We start from the raw sequence: 18,842 nt of genomic DNA on the forward strand, positions 1-18,842 counted from the left end.
GCGACGAAGATGGTGATATATACACCATATCTGATCGCGACCAAGACGTTGACAGCTTCACAGATAGATCTTGGAGACTCTTAGAGACCCATTCAACCTGTCCTTCTGCGGCGTTCGTGGCGGCTGATATCCTTGGCATGATCAGATCCTTTCAACCAGACATTCCCGCTGCGTCACAGCGGTAATAGCCAATAATAGACAGCCTTCCTCCTCCAGCTGCGCATCAATCATAATACCTCAGACGATCATCCACTGACTCGTGCTCTCAACTCTACACGCCCTGCCAGCACTCGTCCACAGCCTTTTCAGCAACCGACATCTTCCCCATCATCGCATTCCAATAGCACACCGATTGCTCTCATCTTTGTCTCGGAAATGATGCCAAGCTCAGACATGGCACAGGAAAATGCGACCCATGCGGGTCCATCCTCCTCACCTCGACGCTCAGCATCGCCGAGACCTTCTCCAAAATCATCTCCACGTCTATCTGCATCTCCTGCACCCATCATACTCGACCACGATATGGATCAATCTCCCAGTGCTGCTCCAAGGGAGCCAGACAGGGTCAAGGCGATGACAGCCCCTGCACCATTGCCGACGCAGTCTAGTCCTACCACTCCAGATACCGCCAGTCCTACTCGTATCGCCTATCCTCAACCATCTCAGCCTCAAGACACGACACCCGTTGCTGGGCCCTCTACGCCTTCCCGTACACTCTTGTCGCATCACCTCCAGCAACACCCTGACCACTCGGTAGGACAAGCGATTGACACGCTTTTCCCCAAAGCCAATCCCATCATGAGACTCATCAAGCGTTTCAAAGTCAAGCATAGTGTCATTTCAGGTATGACGCAGAAGGAAATGGCCAGGTGGACAGCCGAGGGCGAAGCGTTGAGGAAGAAAGCCGGTTGGAAGTTGCAAGGCGAGCCGGGGGAAGGTGTAGAAGTCAGCGAATTGTTCTGGAAGGTAGGCGGACCTCTTATCAGGACAAGACTAACCTAGCAGATGTATCTGTCCCTTCTCCCTACTCTGGAAAGAGACCCTCTCTCGGGACTTGTGCCGCCAGACCTTCTCGGTTCAACAACCACCATGCCCATCTCTATCATTTCACTCATCCCCGATATCATGCAGCATTACCGAGACGTCATCATCAGGGCGGAAAAGGAGGTGTTCCTGGCTACCAATTATTGGCAGTGAGCTGATCGTCCCCCCCTTTGACCTTGGCTCACATAACTTAGACCATCCAACTCTGTCACTACCATCTCAGGCTGCCTCCGAGAACTCTCTGACCTCGTCGTGAAACAGGGCCGTCCTAAAGTGGTTGTGAAAATCATGTATGACAGAGGGTCTTGGGAGCAGCTTTGGAATTCGCATGCCCCAGTCGATCCTCAAAAATGGGCCCCATTACATTTGCCGACAAAGGAAGAGGTACAGGGTCTGCATCTGGAGATCATTGTGGGTCGATCAGCGCAAGTTGTTCGTTGACAATATCAGAATTTTCACAAAGTCCTGCTGGGCACGTTCCATGCCAAATTCTTGATCGTCGACCGAAAGGTTGCCCTGCTGAACAGCAACAACATTCAAGGTGAGGCAGGATATTCTTGCCCAGCTTACCCTGCTAGATCGACCCAACCTGGAGCTTATGACGCACCTCGAGGGACCGGTCGTAGATGCCTTTTACGAAATCGCCCTTCACTCTTGGTACAACAAGCTGGACCCGCCACTGCCATGCATGTCGACACCGTTTCAGCCACCGCGAGATAGCCAAGGAAAGGTTCACTACCTCTTTGCCGATCACAATCCCTACTTTGATGATATCGAGATTCTCAAAGCTGCCAAGGCTGCTCGACTCTTGCTCCGCAGACAGACGCTGGCTCTGGACGAGGAAAAGTCAGGACGTGAAGAGACTGGTCGTGAGAGGTTCCGAGACGCTGTCCGACAAGCCATGGAGAAACAGAGACAGAGCTTGGCCGATTGGAAACCTGGCGAGGACCTCAACGCCAGAGCCCAAACGGCCATGCACGAATTGCGAGAGTTCAGAGAACGTTGGGCTACAGGTATGGCCAATGCGATGGGAGGTGCCAGTCGATCAGCCAGTAGAGCAGGATCAAGGAGCAATTCTCGAGGACCAAGCCGAGCTCCAAGTAGGAGACAGAGTGCCACGGATACTACCCTCAAAGCTGGTCGTAAGTGTACCAAGAGCAACGATGGCTGACCCTGTCCCAGACTTTAGTGATCATCAGACTGCCGAGATCACCGCACGGAATACTGCTATCGGTGCCCATGTCGACCCGTCCGAAGCGCCATCTACACCTACCCTGACTTCTGATCTGCCTCCAAAGTCGAAAACCATGCCACCGGCCGTTACCGATCCGGGTTCGTCGCCACTGGTCTTCCCTCAACCCGATGAGCATCTTGACAAGCCGAAGCCACATATTATCTTCCTTGACACCAAACTGGCTAATGGCGCAGCAGAAAATCACGCTATCTACGACTCCCCTGTCGGTTCAGCCCAACCGTCTCCAAGACCACGTCACAAGGATCTGCCGGATCCCATACTCAAGACACCCACACACTCAGCGCTGCGCATGCCGATCGGTGATGGCGGGGATGAAGACGTACCTGATATGAATGGTCCCATGCCTGCCGGTGTACCGACAAATCAGATCGGTCAGCCTTTACCACCTACCGCCCAAATTCCCGGTAACAAGGGTCCAGCGAACACTATCCAGACGGAATCTGTGCCGCTAGATGTCGTGGATACCCCAACGGGGGAGAGGGATGTTCCGGTTCGGCCCGATACACTGAGGCGAACAAGTACAGACGCACAACCAGAAGGTACCGGCAGTCGACGCATGTTCAAACTGTCCAAGAAATTCAGTGAGCCAGACAGATGCCAGTCTTGCACACAGCGCTAATTGACCAGATGCTGCTGGTGTTCTCAGCGAAGCTTGGGCGACGGTCGAGGATTCAGACGAGTTGGATAATTTTAGACCGCATGTCGTCCACGCCCCTCATGACCCGTTCCCCGTGGCCATGTGTTGTCGGAAACCACATGGATGTGAGTGGACCGTGTGTCTAGGCTTGATCGAGCTGACATTTCACAGTCCCAGGACACCATGGTGAGACCTTGAACTTTTGAGTTACACTGACTTGTGACAGATATTAGAAACCCTCAAAATGCTGCATGGCTCGCTGGTATGCGGTACGCCAAGAAGAAGATTTTCATGTACGTCATGGCTGCTGGCGAGACGATATACTCACCTACATCTCACTCAGTCAAAGCCCTACGCTTAACGCCAGGCCGATTGTACGTGGCGTCAAGCAAGCCTGTCGTAGAGGTGTCGAAGTGGTCCTGCTTCTTGATCTTGGTGAGTTCCACAGTCAAAGGCTCAAGCTGACGTTGCAGGTTTCAACGACAAGGGCGAAAGCATCCCATTCCAGGGTGGAACGAACGAAGAAGTCGTCGATCGATTGTACAAAGCTCTGAACAAGGAAGGCAAAGCGGAGAATCTCAAAGTGTACTGGTACACTGGAAAAGACCAAGTTCGGCCCCTCAACGCCGTCGTGAAGCAACGAAATTGTCACATCAAATTCGCCGCGTACGATGACCAGGTGGTTATCTTGGGGAATGGCAATCAAGGTGAGCAAAGATTCCAAGGATATCACTGAGCCATGTTAGATTCGCAAAGCTGGTTCCATTCCCAAGAGGTCAACATCATGCTCGATTCCAAAGTGAGCCAAAAACGCTCTGCCTTGCCACTTTAGAATCTTTCTGACGGGTGTTTAGCAAATTTGCGCCGAGATGATGGACACTCTCATTTCCAACCAGAATACGCTACAGTACGGTCTCGTCGATTGGAAAGACGGTAAATGGAAGGATGGGGCAGGAAAGACGCTGGAAGATTATGGCTTGACCGAGAAAGGAGCTTTCAAAGGTCTTTCAGCCGTCATTCGAATCATCAAAGAGGTGTAGAAAGAGAGAAGGCGCGAGCGCTGGGGGAGAAAGGGGGGGGGGGGGGGGGGGAGGGGGCTTCTGCTCAACCTTGTGGATCACTATGTCATTTCATGCCATCATTGTCTTGCTGATCATCTTCACTGTAACATTTGGACACACCCATCCCCGCCCTTTTACTTCTTGATTGGATTGATGGCCAACTGAAGGGTCTTCACGTCGACAACCTGTCGCCTGGCGATGCGATACGATACGATGCGATGCGATGCGATGCAGGGACCTATTTGACAGTTTGACGATCTCCGCACTGACTTCCCTTTCATGTTTGTGACCTCCAAAGGAGTCTTGGTGACTTGAAGGAAACGTCTCGACGAAGACAAATACGGGCATGGTCTTCTAATGCACAGTCTCTTCTACTCCAATACCTCATATAACGTTCTGCGCCTCCACCAGAGACAGCGATAAAACCTTTCCACGACCAGTCTCCGAGACGAGCCCGCAGCACAAAACCTTATTCACCATGTCGGATGAGATGACCCCCGAAGAGCGTTTTGAACTCGATTGTCAATCCTGCTCGGCATGTACCAAGACAGCAGGTATCAAAGCCTTTACATCGCTTGAGGACCTCTGTGATCATACGTGCGATTGTCACATGCACAAAGTGCTCTCCTTCTCGAAAGACTGTCAGACAGAAGTCATCTCAAATGTCAAGGTGGCTTTCAGTGAGAAGGCTTTCGACGAGGAAGACAAGGAACAAGACATTGACACGAACGTGCCATTCTTCTCGCCCATGTGTTCGGGTACAGCTTTCAGAATGGCAGCATACCTTCAAGATCTCGTCGATGGCACTACAGCAGGAGACGAAGATTGGGAGGAAGCGAAAGAAACTGCCGAGAGTCAATGGATGAAGGACGGATATCCAGAGATGCTTGACGCTTTGAGCAAGACCAAGACTATTCTTATCGGATTGCCGACAGAGCATCGCTTTGACCGAAGCTGGCTGACCTTGTTTGACTTTACCAAATCAAGTGACTACAACAGTCAGGATTCCTTCGCCCTTTATTCGCAGGTTTTGGGAGAGGCCGTAATGGGAAGACAGTGATTGTCACCGCGTGACCCTTTCGGAGTCCCGCGTAGTCCCGTAATAGATGCACGAGTTGCTCTTACGATGATCCCAGAATGCGCTTGCGAGTGCAATTCACCCTGGCACCAAAACATCATATCGTCTCATCGCCAGCATACCGCACATCGGCGTTGTTTTCCAGCCAATCCATCCAGTTTTTGAGATACTTGCTGCCTTTGCCCACTGTCGACGAGTCGCCAACGACGCACTGAAACCTAAGTACGAGTATGGGGTATTTGATACTCACGAGCTGCCTCTTTGCTCTTGTCATGGCCACATTCAAGCGCCGGTATTCTGAAAGGAAACCAACCTGACCGGTGTTGTTCGAACGAACTAACGTGAGGATGATAGCCTGTACAGGTCAGAGGCTGTCTGAAAGGCCAGCCGTAGACGGACTTAACTCTCGCTCTTGGCCTTGTAAGCCATCAACCGAGCCAATGGTCATATCCGGAAAGTCTCCGTGCAGCAGAGAAGAGATCAGAGATACTTGAGCTTGATATGGAGTGACGACAGCGATCTCAGAAGGCGTGACGCCGAGGTCGATCTGAAGGTGAACAGGCCTTCGCAAGGGATTGCCTTCCTGACACTCACCAACTTTCGAGCCCACTTGACAACTATCTCCGCTTCGTTCTCATTGCTCTTGCTCCCCTCGCCTGTACTCTTGTCCCCTTCCTCTCCCTCACTCCGCTCGTAGAATTCACATCCGGCGGTATCAAAAAAGACGACTGGCGGTTCCAGCGTCTCCTTGGCATCCTCGTTAGTCCTATCCAGGATTGAAGGGAGGTCGAGGAGACGGTGAGAAGCGACGGAAGGCGCGGAGACGAGGTTGTTTTCGTACAGCGTTGCCGATGGGAAGGAGGCGATCGAAGCGTTCATACTACAGTCGCGAGGTAAGTCCCTACGAGCAAAAGCCATGGGACGCACCGGTACTGGACTTGCAGAACACGCTTGATGCCAGGTCCGTAGATAGATTCTAAGCGCTGGAAGAGAGTTGTTTCGAGAGTGCGTGGAGGTATGAGCGATGTAACTTTTGTTTTGCCCGGATAATCATTGGTAACCTCTTCTCCTGACACTGGGTCCTGCCGATTCCCTGAGGTGTCCAAAGACAGACCCTCCATCGATGGTTCTGCGGTTTTATCCTTGTAGGCCGATTTGACGGCATCCGCTTTGCTCATGATGGTCGGAGGGAGCTGAAAGTCAGGCAAGTCATGTCGAATTTCTCACCTGCTGCGGATCACCAGCTAGGATAAGTTTCTTCGATTTGAGAATCGGGACCCAGCAGACAGCCTCTACGGCTTGAGTGGCTTCGTCAACGATACAGACATCGAACATCATGTTGCTCAGTTGTCTAGAGCCGGCACTGTGGCACGTAGCGAGGACCACCTGGAAATGATGAGCGAATTGTCTAGATCATCCACCCACTTTAGCGGCCTTCACGACGTTCGTGACTACTTTCGCTTCTCGCTGTCGATATCTATTCAGGATCAGCTGAAGCGTAGTCGATTGACTAGCTCACTCTTTCCGAAGTATCCTCACTTCCTCCCATTTCTTCCCTCTCTCCTTTCCCTTCACGCTCCCCTTCTCACCCTTCTTCTTTGCCAAGTCGCCCAAGTGACCCTGTATGTCTTTGCCCACATCATCCACCAGCTGACCCTCATCTCCATTCACAGAACGCCAATCGAGCGTCTCGCGGATCAGATCCTTGTGCACGCGCGTCGGATGACCGAGGCGTAAGATAGACCCAGAGGGGAAGATTGAGGCGTACGGCTCTGTCTTTGACAAAGCGTGTAGCCTGAGCAAGAGGTTATCAAGAGCCAAGTTGGACGGTGTTGTGACCAGGATACGAGGGGGTTGAAGGGTGTTGGAAGCGGCCGGTCGGAGGAGCAATTGACATATGAGTTCAATGAGCGTATGCGTCTTGCCAGTCTAAAAGACGATCAGGATAAAGTCGGGGACGGACGCTTACGCCTGGCGGTCCGTGGATACAAGCCAGATCTTGCGCCTTGAGGCAAAACTCAATCGCCTCTTTCTGACTATCGTTGAGAGCAGTACCGAGCCATTGTACATCGTTCGATGGCGAGCCAGCTTCCTTGGAAGATATTGTTTCAGGGACCGAGTTGAGCCATCTTGGCGTTTCGATACCGAGTAAAACCTCGATCAAGGAGAGATTTGGAGTATCGGGCGTGGGCACCGAAGAATCAGGAATGATGGCTTTGGACAAACGCAGCATAGTCTTGTCCATCCTAAAATCGGCTCAGCGAAGCCCCTGTTGAGGAGAAATCACCTATCGAATGTGACTGTATTGGCGAGCTTCAACCTGACCATCATTAGACCAAGAAGGAAGGCGGAAGATCTGATCACTCACAGTCTCAGACGTTCAGGAAGATCGACCTCTTTCGCTCCATCCACAGCGACTACAATCTTCTCCTGTGATACCTGTTTGGGGTTTCAGAATTGAGCAACGGCTCCATGACTGACTCGGTAGACTATGCCCTCGACAGCTTGGTCTTCATCCTCTTCTTTCTTCTTCTTGCCTTTACCTTGATTCGATACATGTGTTTCAATCCGGACGGGGTCACCGTTTCTACGGACCAGTCAGTCCTGGAGACCTCAGTACCCACCTGAAAGTGTGAGGCGGTAGGTTGACATCTGTGTGGTAAGCCAGCGGTCTGCAAAGCTCAACGAGACTAGCTCAAGTCAGCTGGATAGTTTGACACACTACTCTCACTGTTTCCCCCCGAGGCCCACGCTGATACTGGCTACACCGAGACTGCCCAAGGCTAAACCTCGTTGTTCCAGGAGCTTTGGACTACAGTTCGAATTCAATAGTCGAGTCTGCTCCTCTTCCGCTGCTCGCTCCAAGGCCAGCAGATGTTGATGACGGGTGATGAAAGCCGTCAAGAGCGATGTGCTTGGTGGACTGGGGATGAGTACCGCAGCTGTCATGTTGGGTATGCTAGGATAATGTACAACGTTGGGATTTTCGGAATAATCATTTTGGTTGAAACATGCCCGTACATCCTCCATGTTTCAGCTGCTCGTCTGAACGTCTCTGCAGCATTTGGAATACGACTGAGACCACTATAGTATATGCATTACCGCTCTTCTCCGATGCCCGCAGTATATATAGCAGCTGGACCCTTTGCATTGTAGTCCACTTTGGTGATACAGTGCTTTCCGGCATAATCTGAAAAGGCATACTGGGCGGGGTTCAGCGGAGAGCCCAACTGGATGAAACTCACCTTGGCGACCATGGATCCGCCTAAGAAGGGTGCCATATCTGTACTGTTGCCTTTGAAATTGGCAAAGTAGTCGCTATCGGTCAGCATAGTCTTCCCTAAAATGAACTCACGGGATCGACAACAATCTCGCCTTGGCCGGCTGGACATCCGATGGGATCTCCGCCGAGGAGAGCAGGAGCGGTGAGAGATAGGTCACGAATGCCGGTGCGAATGCTGAGGATCAGGTCAGAAGAGAGAGCCATGTTGGCAGTGATGGGATCCCACTGACACTTGATTTTGGCCATCTCGCCGACCACACCGATCCCATCCCAAATCGCCATCCGCTCGGCAGGAATCAATCCTGGGCTCTCGACAGCCCTCCCAACAGCTTCCCACAGGCTCTCTTGACCATTGATACCGCGCAACAGTGGTTCACAGAGTTTGTGTCTTATCGGTCCAATAGTGATGGTCTTCTCAGCGAAAGACGGAATCGATATAGAGATGGTATCGGTAGCGCCTGCGGTCGGAGCTGGAGCCTTCTTCTTTGGCTGAGGGGCCGGTGCAGCATCTCCAACGAGTCTATAGGAGTCAGCCCAGAGCCAAACTTCGGCGCCTACTTCTTTGCCACGTCAAATGTATCGTCGGTCTCTGCTTCTTCTCGGACTTTGTGCATCACCTCGCCAGTCGAGGTGGGGGCTTCAATCTCTGACGCGTTTTCCATCCACAGAACTGTTATGACCTCCTTGACCAGGCGTTCCTTCTCGCCCGCAGACCAAGGCTCGCTATCTCCTGACCCACGCGCCATTCTGAGCTCCTTGTCCAACGCGAAATCGATCAAAAGCAGTCGTTCCAAATGCGCCAAACAGTGAGTCAGACCGATAGGTATACGTGTCGTGCACTCGTCTCTGACGATGGACTCTGTGACTATCGAGACATTGCTCTGCTCAGCACCGATATGTATGATGATGCCTGAAAGTGCACCGAGTGCGTAGAGGGATGCGAGCGGGAGAGAGAGGATTGTCAAGCCAGGAACATTAAGCTCTTCGAATGCTAGCTGAGTGTAGAGTGCCGAGGCATCAAGAGACAGATCGGAAGGAGGAATGAGCATGAGTGGAGAAGGGTTCGCGGAGACTTTGATGTCCAAAAGAGTGAATACGTGTTGTCTCACTGTCAGCTTGAAAGGACCGTCGAGTACCTACAAGATATACTCTCTTCCGACCCAATCTTCTGCCCGTTTGGAAGACCGGAAAGGCCATCTAACTTCCCATTTCTCCTCAAAGCTGAGCTCTGACTGTGCCGCGTCGAGTCCCTGTCCCACGATCCAGTTTGCAGAAGATGAAGAACCTTCGCCCTGGCCATCTGTCATACTGACATCGCCATTGCCGTGTGACCGCGGAACAGCGTAACGCGCTTGAATAGTCTGACAAAAGTGAGCATGGGGGGGGGCGCGACTGTTAGGACTTACGACTGACGGACTGGGAAAAAGGTCTGAGATACCTTTACCTGCTCGAATGACCTGCTCATCTACGTGCAGAATTGTCGGCGGCGCATCTCTAAAGTTGACGTTCATCGTTGTGATATGATGGTATGAACGAGGGATTCAACATGGATCAACAAAATCTCATAGGTCGAAGTAAGGCGCCTATATTTTCACGCCTATTTTCATACCTTTGGTCCTGTTTGTTTCATCGCGTTCAAGTCCAAGCATTATTTGAACCTCCAAGCTGGGCTACTCGAGTCAGACAGAAGGCCTTGTCAAAGCTTCGAGTGCATAAGGAGGCACATTGGAGGCAGCAGACAGCTTTGGAAGTGTCTTCAATCATTTCTCTAGTCGTAACTGCAGCTTTACTTTGCGCACGACCATATCCTGGGACCCCTTTCACAATCATTCATTCATTCATTCATTCAGTTACATACTCCTTCATATATCATTGCTGCTGAACGCCTCTCGTTCGACCTGATCGTCTCAAATTTCCGAACCGTAAACGACTCTCGATCACGCACACTAGTAATTGTTGTCCTGGTTAGAGTTGAAGTTGTCACCGCCTTGGTTTCCGCCAAACGAGTTGCCTTGCTGGCCTCCAAACGAGTTGTCCTGTTGACCTCCGAACGAGCTGTCCTGGTTGGATCCAAAGTTGTCACCACCTTGGTTACCACCGAAGGAGCTGTCCTGGTTACCACCGAATCCGCCCTGGTTGGAAGAGTCGAATCCACTTGCTTGGTTTCCAGCACCAAAGGACGAGTCTTGTCCTTGTCCTCCGTATCCTCCAGCTCCAGATTGGTTGCTAGAGTCAAAGCCAGAGTTGCCTCCGGATCCGAAAGAGTTGTCGTTACCAGACCCGAACGAATTACTGTTGTCGTTTCCTCCGAATCCCGCCTGGTTGCCTCCTCCGGAACCGAAGGAAGAGTCATTGTTGCCTCCAAAGCCTCCTTGGTTACCTCCCTGTCCGTAAGAGTCGTTGTTGTTGCCTCCAAAGCCTCCTTGATTGCCTCCTTGACCGTATGAGTCGTTGTTGTTGCCGCCGAATCCTCCCTGGTTTCCTGACTGGTCAAATTGGCCTTCTTGGTTGTTGTTGTGCTGTCGTATGGAGAGTTAACGGGGTGAGGCGGCGAAGCTTCCTGCAGTATGCTGCCACATACCTTGTTCATGACCTGCTCCGCACCCTGCTTGACTTTGTCCATGAGCTATAGTGGAGAGGTAAATCAGTCTCGTCGCACGTGTGTTGGGTGAGCCGGACTCACACCCATGATGATGTGGTTGTTGTGTTGTAGTGGTACAAACTTTGGTTTGAGTGGCAAGTGAGTAGTGGATGTGTAAGGGAGAGAAGAGGACGAGAGACGTCAGAAGTGCCCTCCTATATATAGGCTGGGCTTGCTCCAAACCAACGTGCCCTCAACGACGTCACGGTGAATGCACGAGGACTTGGAAAGTTGTCCTGGTACCTGACTTGACTTGTCCATTGAATCATTGACCTGTCACGTCATGGCGTTTGCGCTTAGCATTATGTACACGTTTGTATAATTATTACACTTCGGGGTGTGAGGGGGGAATGTGCGGGGAGAAGGGGGAGGGGGGTCCAGGCAGAAGAGGCAAAGCTGCGCAACTTTACTCGAACCCCGCCCGCCGCAGGTTTGTAACAAAGTGCATTAGCTGAAGGGAAAAATGATTCTCTTTCCGCTCGCGCTGTCTCTCTCTCAAAACGAGGAAGCCAAGTACGTCGGACACTTTTAGTCACGCATATCCCCGTGGGCTATCTGGTATGCTACCACGCCCCCCTCGTCGTCTCACTGGGCAACGGCACGACGCCTGAGAGACAAAAAGGTAATGGAGATCACCGCAAGCCCGGTTACGCTTGAATGCTCCAAAAATAGCCACATTGCGAGCATGGCATTGTCCGGTTATAACGGGGTTTTGTATGACGTAGATCCTATCCATTCACAATATTTTAATTCGCCGATCCACACGCACGCTATAGTCAGCAGCGTTCAGCCTCTGTGACCGCCTGTTCAGTCCAACTTTGCTGCTTAGCTAGTCGATCCCCTGAACACGTCTTTCGGCAGATTCAATTCCCATCGAGTTTTGAAATCATGGGATAGGCAAACCAGATCTGTCCCGCAGTCATCGTTTGCCCAGTCACGCTTCAGGGTCCTTCCGCTCGTGGGATCTAGGATTCGATCACCTCATGCATGTATGGTATCATTTTTGGCTTCCTCTCCCGGCCCGTTCTAACGTCACTCCCTGGGAGCTAAAGCTTCCGCTGGGCTCGGTCAAGACATGGGCACCTCATGCCACTCCGCTACTAGTCGGATCTTCGGAGGCATTCACAGGCGCGACTTCGCCAATCTCAACAAGCGAAGCGTCCTCATCGGATTCAGAAACAAAGGTGAACACTTTGACTTCGGCATTGGCCCAGGGCTAGGTGGAGCAGAGGAGTGTCAGTGCGCCGTGAATGGCACGAGAGTTGAGACTCACTCTTCCAGACCGTTTACCATCTGCAATGTTTCGGAGGATATCACCATGTGCAACAACTGTCAGAGCGTAAGCGCTCAGTCTTGGCACAGTCTCGGACTCACCGACAATGTCCTGCTCTGGTCTATCCCTCAACCACCGTCTGACCTCACGAGCTCGCTCGACGACTCTCTCCGGGTCAAAAATGCCCTTCTTGCTAGCGTAATCTGGGGAGATGGATGAGAAGTCAAAGCCGGACAAGAGTCCGTCTCTCCATTCGGTGATGGCAGATATGGGATGAGATGGAGTATCACATGGGTAACTGTGATAGAAAGTCTCAGCGAGGTCGATGTTTGGGCGGAACCCACGCGTTGACCTCTTGAAGTATGTCCAAGATGATGACCGGCTTGCCTTCCGCTTCTAAACGGGTTTTGAGTTCTGGGTAGCCAAGAAGTAATGTCTCGAGCGGTCTGCGCATCTGCCGGTGAGGAATTCAGTGATGCAGTCGCTTTCTGAGCATTGCGTCAATCTCACGGGCGAAGAGACGAGCAAGTCGGCAGTCTTCTGTATGGTGCCCTGCGAGAGCTCATTGAGTCGTTTAGACTGATTTTGGCCAAGTGGAGTCAGAGGCGCGTCGGCAACTAGGCAAAGACATCAGTCAGACCTCATAATCTGCCCATCCGATCAAGCGATAAACGTGCTTCGACGTCTGACCTTCCGTGACTGCCGCCATTTTCTCCAGACTGCCGGGCATGATGCGCTCAGGGGATGCAAGTGTATCGAGGGCTAGAAACGAGGACTCACTGCTCCAGTCTTCATCCACGCTGTTTCTCCCGGTCAGCCTCAGTTCTCCAAGCGTTCCAAGTCAGCGCATAAAACTCACTTGTGCTCGGCTTGAGCGTGCCGTGTGAGGTACAGCTTTTTGGCGGTGGGGCCAGACATGACGGATCAAACTCTGATGATTTATCGAGCGGCACAATGAGATAGGTCAAACTCCAGTCGTCCGAGCTCGTTGAATGTATATTGTCGTCCACTGACATCTGAACACGACTCGATGTCTAAGAAGCGTCATCGGAGATTCCGGCGCGATTCCGGAAATTTTGATTCCGCGCGCCTCAGTATCAAAGGTCCCCTAGCTCGCTCGTTTGGCAGGTGAGCAGATGAGCATTGAGCAACAGGTGACAGCGTGTCTAGGCTTGTTACTGGGGGGAGGTATAGCCCCTGCATTTCAGAATGGTTCCTCCACCGGCTCCACCCAGACCTCCATCATTGGCACATTTCGCCATATTTGATCCATCCAAGGCCGATCAGAAGCCAAAGTCAGAAAAGGTGGATAAAGGCAAGGGCAAGGAACGGCAAGTCGACCTAGGCGATGGGACGGATCACGATGATCAGCAGCCTAGCGCGAGAGAGATCGAGCTGCAAGATGATCTACGGGAAGCCTCTCAGATCCTGTTCTACACTGCCAAATCTGGATCCGTCAGTCGAGATACGATGCTCAAGCAGATTGGGCTCGTAAGAGGTTTGATGGGGTTCACCGAGTGAGCGAAGCTTGATAGCCGTCGAACTCGCCCCCTGATGATGCGCCTCTTTTCTCAGGATGGCGACGGGCGTGAAAGATCCAGACGAGAGTGACTTTTGGTCTTTTCGGTCCCATCGATCCCGCATGATAGTCTACACGCCGAAACCGCAAATTTACATCTACGCTGTAGGTCAGGAACACATGGTTTAGCTGGTTGTTCGGCTGACTGTAATTCGCAGAACATTACTCTGGCCACTCGGGTCTCCTTTGAGACCAGCAAAGCTGCCAAGAATGATCCCAAACCCGGGTCGGAAACCTATGAACCTGCTCCGACTGCTCAAGGACTATCTGATCGGCTTCTCCTTCAAGGTCTCAAGCGAGGTTTTGCAGAGTATGAGGTGAGATTTGATTGTTCTTGCGTTGTGATCCTTGCTCACACCTTACAGCTCTTATATGGCACATATGAGACCGACTCGACATCCTCTTCCGCATTCGAAAAGTTCTGGACATCGTTCACATTCGAATATGAAGCTTCGTACGTCTCACCTTCGCACCCCCTGTCTCGAGCTCTGCCCGGGATCGAATGCCTACCACAGCCACAAAAGATCCAACGAGCCCTTTTGGCACTCTCCAACACCTCTGCTCTCCCTCTCACCAACCTTGGCATCATATCTACTTTGGGCACATGCACTCTCGAGTCATGTCCTGGAACCCTCTTACGCTACCTCATCAAGATCCTCTCCATGTCTCTATCGAATCCTCATACAAGGTCCATACCGTCTTCTCCAGCGTCTATCAAGACCGTCGGCGATCGGAAGTCTAGCTGGTCAGGCTTGGGGACTTTATCCTGGGTCCCAGGTCTGGGAGGTTCAAGATCCACTACCCCATCAAGATTGACTGCTTCGCCGTCCAAGCCTTTGGATACTGATTCGCCATCGAGGTCATCTTTACGCAGTGTTTCTCGTTCCGAAGGTCCTCCAGGGTCATCTGGCGAGATTGATAGAACAGCTGACAAGTGGGGATTTATGGGTCTCGCCGGGTTGACGGATGCAGTCGGTAGCTTGAAGGTCGCCCCGAGCTTGGATATGGGCAGCCTGTTCCGCTTCGGAGGCGGACAAGAGCATGCGACAGAAACGACGAAAGCCGGCGCAAAAACCAGCGTCGTCACGTCTAGCTCCTCGCGTGCGTCAACATTCGACGAACCGCCTCGTGCGGATGCCCCGGATCCGAAGGACTCTGAGTCCTCTAGCTTGAGCCCGATAGAGACGCCCATTCGGGCTAGTCTGGAAGTTCGTCCTCGACCAGACCTATTACCAGATCTCGAAGCCGCGTCAACCCATGAGATTGACCTGGGTTGGGAGTTTAGATCGGTATATTTAGATTTGACTACCGAAGAACGAGCCGGGGCAGATCCGACTTCGAAGAATCATTGTCGTCAGACTGTATGGTGGATTATCCGTGACGGTATCCTACTGTTCGCCCTGACGTCGCCGGACGAGTCCCCATCAATCTCTAGCGAAGCAGTCTCGACCTTCTACGCCAGCCTGGGAGATCTGGCTAGATCCGGAGTGTCTGGAGGAGGTGCAGCTGACTCGTCCCATTTTGATACTCCTTGGTTATACGCAGGACCAGAGTCCATCTCGTCATCGACTCCTGGTCTACCGACATCCTCTGAGAATGTTCTGCTGAAGCTGGAAGACTGGTCAAATTTCGAGCCCACAATCGAGGAGATCTCCGCCAAGACGTCGAAAGAATTTGTGTCACTGAAACGATTCGACAAGGGAGAAGAGACGACGAAGAAGACGGTCTTTTTATCCCTTGATAAGAAGGATGCAAGTCTCACAGACGTGGATCGTAAGTTGTTTGAGTCGATGACGCTGATCCCTTAGATGCTGTTCGAGGGTTCACGAGGTCTCATCCAGATCTAGTCAATTGAAGAGAATCATAAAAAGATACCCTGCATAGGATACAGTTGTACTACAACATAGCAAGTGCTGATCGCATGAATTGACGACGATACGTGTACGGTCCATCAGCCATAAGTGGCTGATTTTTTACTTGTTATGCCAGAGCAATGTACGCAGATCGTACCAGGCTTCCGAGTCGTGATAGAGATACCCTGGAACATCCATCAGGGACACGTCACACCTTGCGCTCTCGACATATCACTCACGCATGGAATTGCTCATTCCCGGTTGTAACCTCTCTCCACGATGTCTAAACATGTACATGACCCCTGCCCAGCTGAGTGCGGAGACCAGTGCGAAAGGTAACGGCGCAGGTGGGATGGGTCTGGGATTACCTTCAGGCGAAGTGAGTGATGGCAGCGGGTACAGCGGTTGAGTAGGGTAAGAAGGAGGTGTGGACGTAGTTTTGTAGAGACGTGGGAGGAAGGAGAGGAACACTCGAGACATGACGTAGAGGACGATCTGTTCGTTAATCTGGCGTAGAGATATCAGGATCTAGTCTTGGTGCGAACAAGCTGGCCGAGCGTTTCGCTGGGCTCGTTCACTCACCGCTGTTCTCTCTCCAAATACCCACCATCCTCCTAGACCACCCGCTATGAACGTATCTAGATTTCGCTCCTTTCCACCGTTGAACTTCTTCTGGAGCAGTAGCAAGACTTTGTAAATCGTTACGAATTTTGCCAAGTTCAGGGCATGGGTGCGGGTCGCAGTGAATATATTGCGGATCTTGGCTGGCCATCTGCAGTAAATTGAGAGAACGTCAGCGATCCGTGGAGGTCTGCGCCTAGAAAGCGGCTTGACACTAGGCGGGTTGGGGGCGGTCCAGTGAAGGTTGTGATGGGGCGGTCTCCGAGACTGAAAGCAAGGCGGCCTACTACGACGTACGATTTGTTTGAGAAAAGTAGAGTCATCACAAGAGCATGCGGGAAGCCTAGCATCGACGTCAGCCTGATCGAGCCTTTCCCTCGTGACCCTCGCTCACGTATCTTGACCCCGTAGACGAGACCATTTCTCGCGCCTTTGAGAATAGCCAAGAGGTCATGATTTGCTGGGCTATAAAAAGGTGAGTCAAGCTACACAGGGCTTGAAAAACATGCTCACTTTGAGATGAATCGCTGAATAGCTGACATGGTGCTGACCTGTCGATGAGCGTCTATGCTGGAATCTGATGCATGTAGCCCACGACGAACGCTGTATACTTCAACAGGTCGAAATGATGCAGAAACGGTCTCAAATTCGAAGAAACCCGGTTATCAAACACACCCATGCATTGCCGTACAATATACAATATTCACCTCGGATCACTCATCAATACCTCATTGACTCTCTTCAACGCAGCTCGAGGAGGGTTACTATCAGGCCACAAGGTCACCAAACGCTGTACATGGCTCGCGATGGTATCTTTATTGATTACTTCATCGGTCTTTCGCTGATCCAATCGGCATGCGAGCGCCACGATAAGGGGTAAAATGACTTTGCGAGAAGAGATCCATTCATCTTTGACCGGTGTCCAAGTGGATTGGGAGGAGTCTGCATGACGTTGATCGCCGGCAAAGGCTACAGCGACGTCGATATGGGTTTGGTGTCCGGGTGCTATGATGACCGGTTGCCACTCTAACAGACCCTGGATGGCTTCAAGGGCTGCTGACATTGATTCAAGGTACCGTTTGCCGTCTCCACGAGGATTAGACAAGATCACCAGGCGATTGTGACCTGACGAGTCGAGAGAAGCTACAGTGGCTATTTCCTTCGGTAGCCTGTCCACCTGGACAACGTATATTGTGATCGCCTCTGTCATTGGTGACTCCCACTGGGAGTTGCACAGCGGAAGACCGAGGTCCAGCGCGAGCCGTGAATCTGGTGCAGGGTATCCCAGTATCATACTCGATCGACTGCTCTCGCACAAGTTGATGTCGACTGTACTTGCCACAAGCTTGCCCATCACCAGCTCCTCTACCACACCACAGAGTTCATCCCTTGGCGTCTTGAGCAGTGTGTTCCGATGCTCGTGGAACAACTTCGGCGTGAGACCTCTGGCCCATAGCTCATCATCGTCTCCCGCTCCAGGAACGTACTCGAATCCTACCGTTTCTTTACCTATCCTGGTAAATGTTGGGATGTCATCCGAATGCGATCCGACCCATCGAGATGCAGAAAGGCAAATAACCGGAAGATACGCAGCATCACGCGGAATGACAGGTAGCGTGGTCGTAGATGGATGTATGAAGAATGGTCGTAGTGGTTCATCGAGTGCAGGCAGAGTCAGGGATGAGCTCTGACCAAGTGAGCATGAAGCTCGCATCGTCCGACTCACCAGTAATGATTCTACCCATGTTGGTATGAGCGCTTCGATCTGGCTCTTTTCAGAGGCTGATACTATGGCTGGAGGGAGGAAAAGAGACGGCTCCAAGGGCGTGCCGTACTTTGACGCAATGGCTCGGTTGATCACGGTGCACCACGCGGGTACAGTCTTGGACAACGCATCTGGCATTCTCTGATTACTGGTCAGTTGGGGGCGATCAGATCATGACATGACATACTTTGCCTCTACGAGTCGAATCGACAAGAATGATCCTGAATTTCAGTCCTGAGATCCACTGAATACACCCACCCTCCTGCATTCCGTATGTGCCCTGCAAACGGAAGGTTCGACCTCCTTAAATTGAAATCCCATTTCTGTCATGAGTCCAGATATGCGACCGCTCAGCTCACCAAGGTGTGTCCGTCTGTGCTTTTAAAGTATGCATAGATATCAGAGCTAGTCGATGGATCACAGTACCAGTTCCCACATCGCTGATTGGCTAGATGAGCTGTCAATGTCTGGGCTGATTGGCATTACTCACGTATCACTGGGAATCGCTGAAAATGGTCTGCTACCTCTTTGACAAAGGACTGATCTGAAGCGATCGAGTGAATCCGATTGAACAAGTCATGTTGAGCTGTGTGTCTGCGTATGCATCTTGCAGCTCGAGCGGTCTCTGACATGAAGACACGCAACAAGGCATAGAGTCACTACACTCATAACTACACTAATAAGCTCTTCGAGTGAATAGGCTCGGAGATCTGGTCGATCTCCGAAGGAATCGTGCGGCTCGCGGTCACGAT

The 18,842-nt window shown here is 51.8% G+C and overlaps 9 protein-coding genes across 9 annotated transcripts; 3 read left to right on the top strand and 6 right to left on the bottom strand.

The window, feature by feature from the left end:
* The first annotated feature begins 10 nt into the window (after positions 1–10).
* Positions 11–4,004, top strand: BD324DRAFT_630908 (hypothetical protein). The gene is made up of 13 exons (XM_022016385.1): positions 11–966; positions 1,006–1,193; positions 1,239–1,455; positions 1,495–1,585; positions 1,623–2,186; positions 2,227–2,880; positions 2,927–3,061; positions 3,108–3,122; positions 3,163–3,229; positions 3,280–3,371; positions 3,410–3,643; positions 3,683–3,735; positions 3,791–4,004. The coding sequence occupies exons 1-13, from the start codon at positions 376–378 to the stop codon at positions 3,974–3,976; spliced, it is 3,087 nt and encodes a 1,028-aa protein (XP_021869796.1). The 5' UTR covers positions 11–375; the 3' UTR covers positions 3,977–4,004.
* A 471-nt stretch (positions 4,005–4,475) lies between these two features.
* Positions 4,476–5,057, top strand: BD324DRAFT_652182 (hypothetical protein; the record flags this gene model as incomplete). The annotated part of the gene is made up of 1 exon (XM_022018453.1): positions 4,476–5,057. One exon carries the CDS (start codon positions 4,476–4,478, stop codon positions 5,055–5,057), a length of 582 nt encoding a protein of 193 aa, XP_021869797.1.
* Positions 5,058–5,172: 115 nt separating this feature from the next.
* Positions 5,173–8,024, bottom strand: BD324DRAFT_642861 (putative DNA helicase; the record flags this gene model as incomplete). The annotated part of the gene is made up of 14 exons (XM_022017510.1): positions 5,173–5,286; positions 5,326–5,430; positions 5,509–5,622; positions 5,670–5,955; positions 6,003–6,268; positions 6,303–6,461; positions 6,501–6,552; positions 6,595–7,004; positions 7,045–7,321; positions 7,363–7,395; positions 7,444–7,514; positions 7,557–7,662; positions 7,700–7,765; positions 7,807–8,024. The coding sequence occupies 14 exons, from the start codon at positions 8,022–8,024 to the stop codon at positions 5,173–5,175; spliced, it is 2,277 nt and encodes a 758-aa protein (XP_021869798.1).
* A 27-nt stretch (positions 8,025–8,051) lies between these two features.
* BD324DRAFT_630914 (RNA polymerase II transcription factor) lies at positions 8,052–9,886 on the bottom strand. The gene is made up of 7 exons (XM_022016386.1): positions 9,765–9,886; positions 9,499–9,719; positions 8,917–9,462; positions 8,589–8,878; positions 8,431–8,533; positions 8,321–8,393; positions 8,052–8,278 (listed from the first exon to the last, which is right to left on the bottom strand). The coding sequence occupies exons 1-7, from the start codon at positions 9,867–9,869 to the stop codon at positions 8,174–8,176; spliced, it is 1,443 nt and encodes a 480-aa protein (XP_021869799.1). The 5' UTR covers positions 9,870–9,886; the 3' UTR covers positions 8,052–8,173.
* A 130-nt stretch (positions 9,887–10,016) lies between these two features.
* BD324DRAFT_630916 (hypothetical protein) lies at positions 10,017–11,358 on the bottom strand (the record flags this gene model as incomplete). Its single annotated transcript, XM_022016387.1, has 1 exon — positions 10,017–11,358. A coding segment is annotated over exon 1 (773 nt), but the record flags the coding sequence as incomplete, so codon positions are not given.
* A 611-nt stretch (positions 11,359–11,969) lies between these two features.
* On the bottom strand, positions 11,970–13,297 carry BD324DRAFT_630920 (histidine phosphatase superfamily). The gene is made up of 7 exons (XM_022016388.1): positions 13,132–13,297; positions 13,053–13,072; positions 12,783–12,889; positions 12,617–12,726; positions 12,374–12,570; positions 12,273–12,328; positions 11,970–12,215 (listed from the first exon to the last, which is right to left on the bottom strand). Exons 1-7 carry the CDS (start codon positions 13,188–13,190, stop codon positions 12,084–12,086), a joined length of 681 nt encoding a protein of 226 aa, XP_021869801.1. The 5' UTR covers positions 13,191–13,297; the 3' UTR covers positions 11,970–12,083.
* A 110-nt stretch (positions 13,298–13,407) lies between these two features.
* Positions 13,408–15,723, top strand: BD324DRAFT_630928 (hypothetical protein). The gene is made up of 5 exons (XM_022016389.1): positions 13,408–13,789; positions 13,848–13,956; positions 14,010–14,168; positions 14,217–15,624; positions 15,660–15,723. The coding sequence occupies exons 1-5, from the start codon at positions 13,482–13,484 to the stop codon at positions 15,704–15,706; spliced, it is 2,031 nt and encodes a 676-aa protein (XP_021869802.1). The 5' UTR covers positions 13,408–13,481; the 3' UTR covers positions 15,707–15,723.
* BD324DRAFT_630931 (peroxisomal membrane protein 4) lies at positions 15,724–16,994 on the bottom strand. The gene is made up of 6 exons (XM_022016390.1): positions 16,839–16,994; positions 16,720–16,790; positions 16,623–16,668; positions 16,287–16,476; positions 15,944–16,211; positions 15,724–15,889 (listed from the first exon to the last, which is right to left on the bottom strand). The coding sequence occupies exons 1-6, from the start codon at positions 16,865–16,867 to the stop codon at positions 15,825–15,827; spliced, it is 669 nt and encodes a 222-aa protein (XP_021869803.1). The 5' UTR covers positions 16,868–16,994; the 3' UTR covers positions 15,724–15,824.
* BD324DRAFT_602984 (tRNA A64-2'-O-ribosylphosphate transferase) lies at positions 16,995–18,742 on the bottom strand. Its single transcript, XM_022013954.1, has 6 exons — positions 18,581–18,742; positions 18,450–18,538; positions 18,349–18,413; positions 18,278–18,311; positions 18,052–18,231; positions 16,995–18,012 (listed from the first exon to the last, which is right to left on the bottom strand). The coding sequence occupies exons 1-6, from the start codon at positions 18,720–18,722 to the stop codon at positions 17,029–17,031; spliced, it is 1,494 nt and encodes a 497-aa protein (XP_021869804.1). The 5' UTR covers positions 18,723–18,742; the 3' UTR covers positions 16,995–17,028.
* Positions 18,743–18,842: the final 100 nt, after the last annotated feature.

This window comes from Kockovaella imperatae (genome assembly GCF_002102565.1).
Source record: "Kockovaella imperatae strain NRRL Y-17943 chromosome Unknown BD324scaffold_10, whole genome shotgun sequence".
Taxonomy (NCBI): Eukaryota; Fungi; Basidiomycota; class Tremellomycetes; order Tremellales; family Cuniculitremaceae; genus Kockovaella; species Kockovaella imperatae.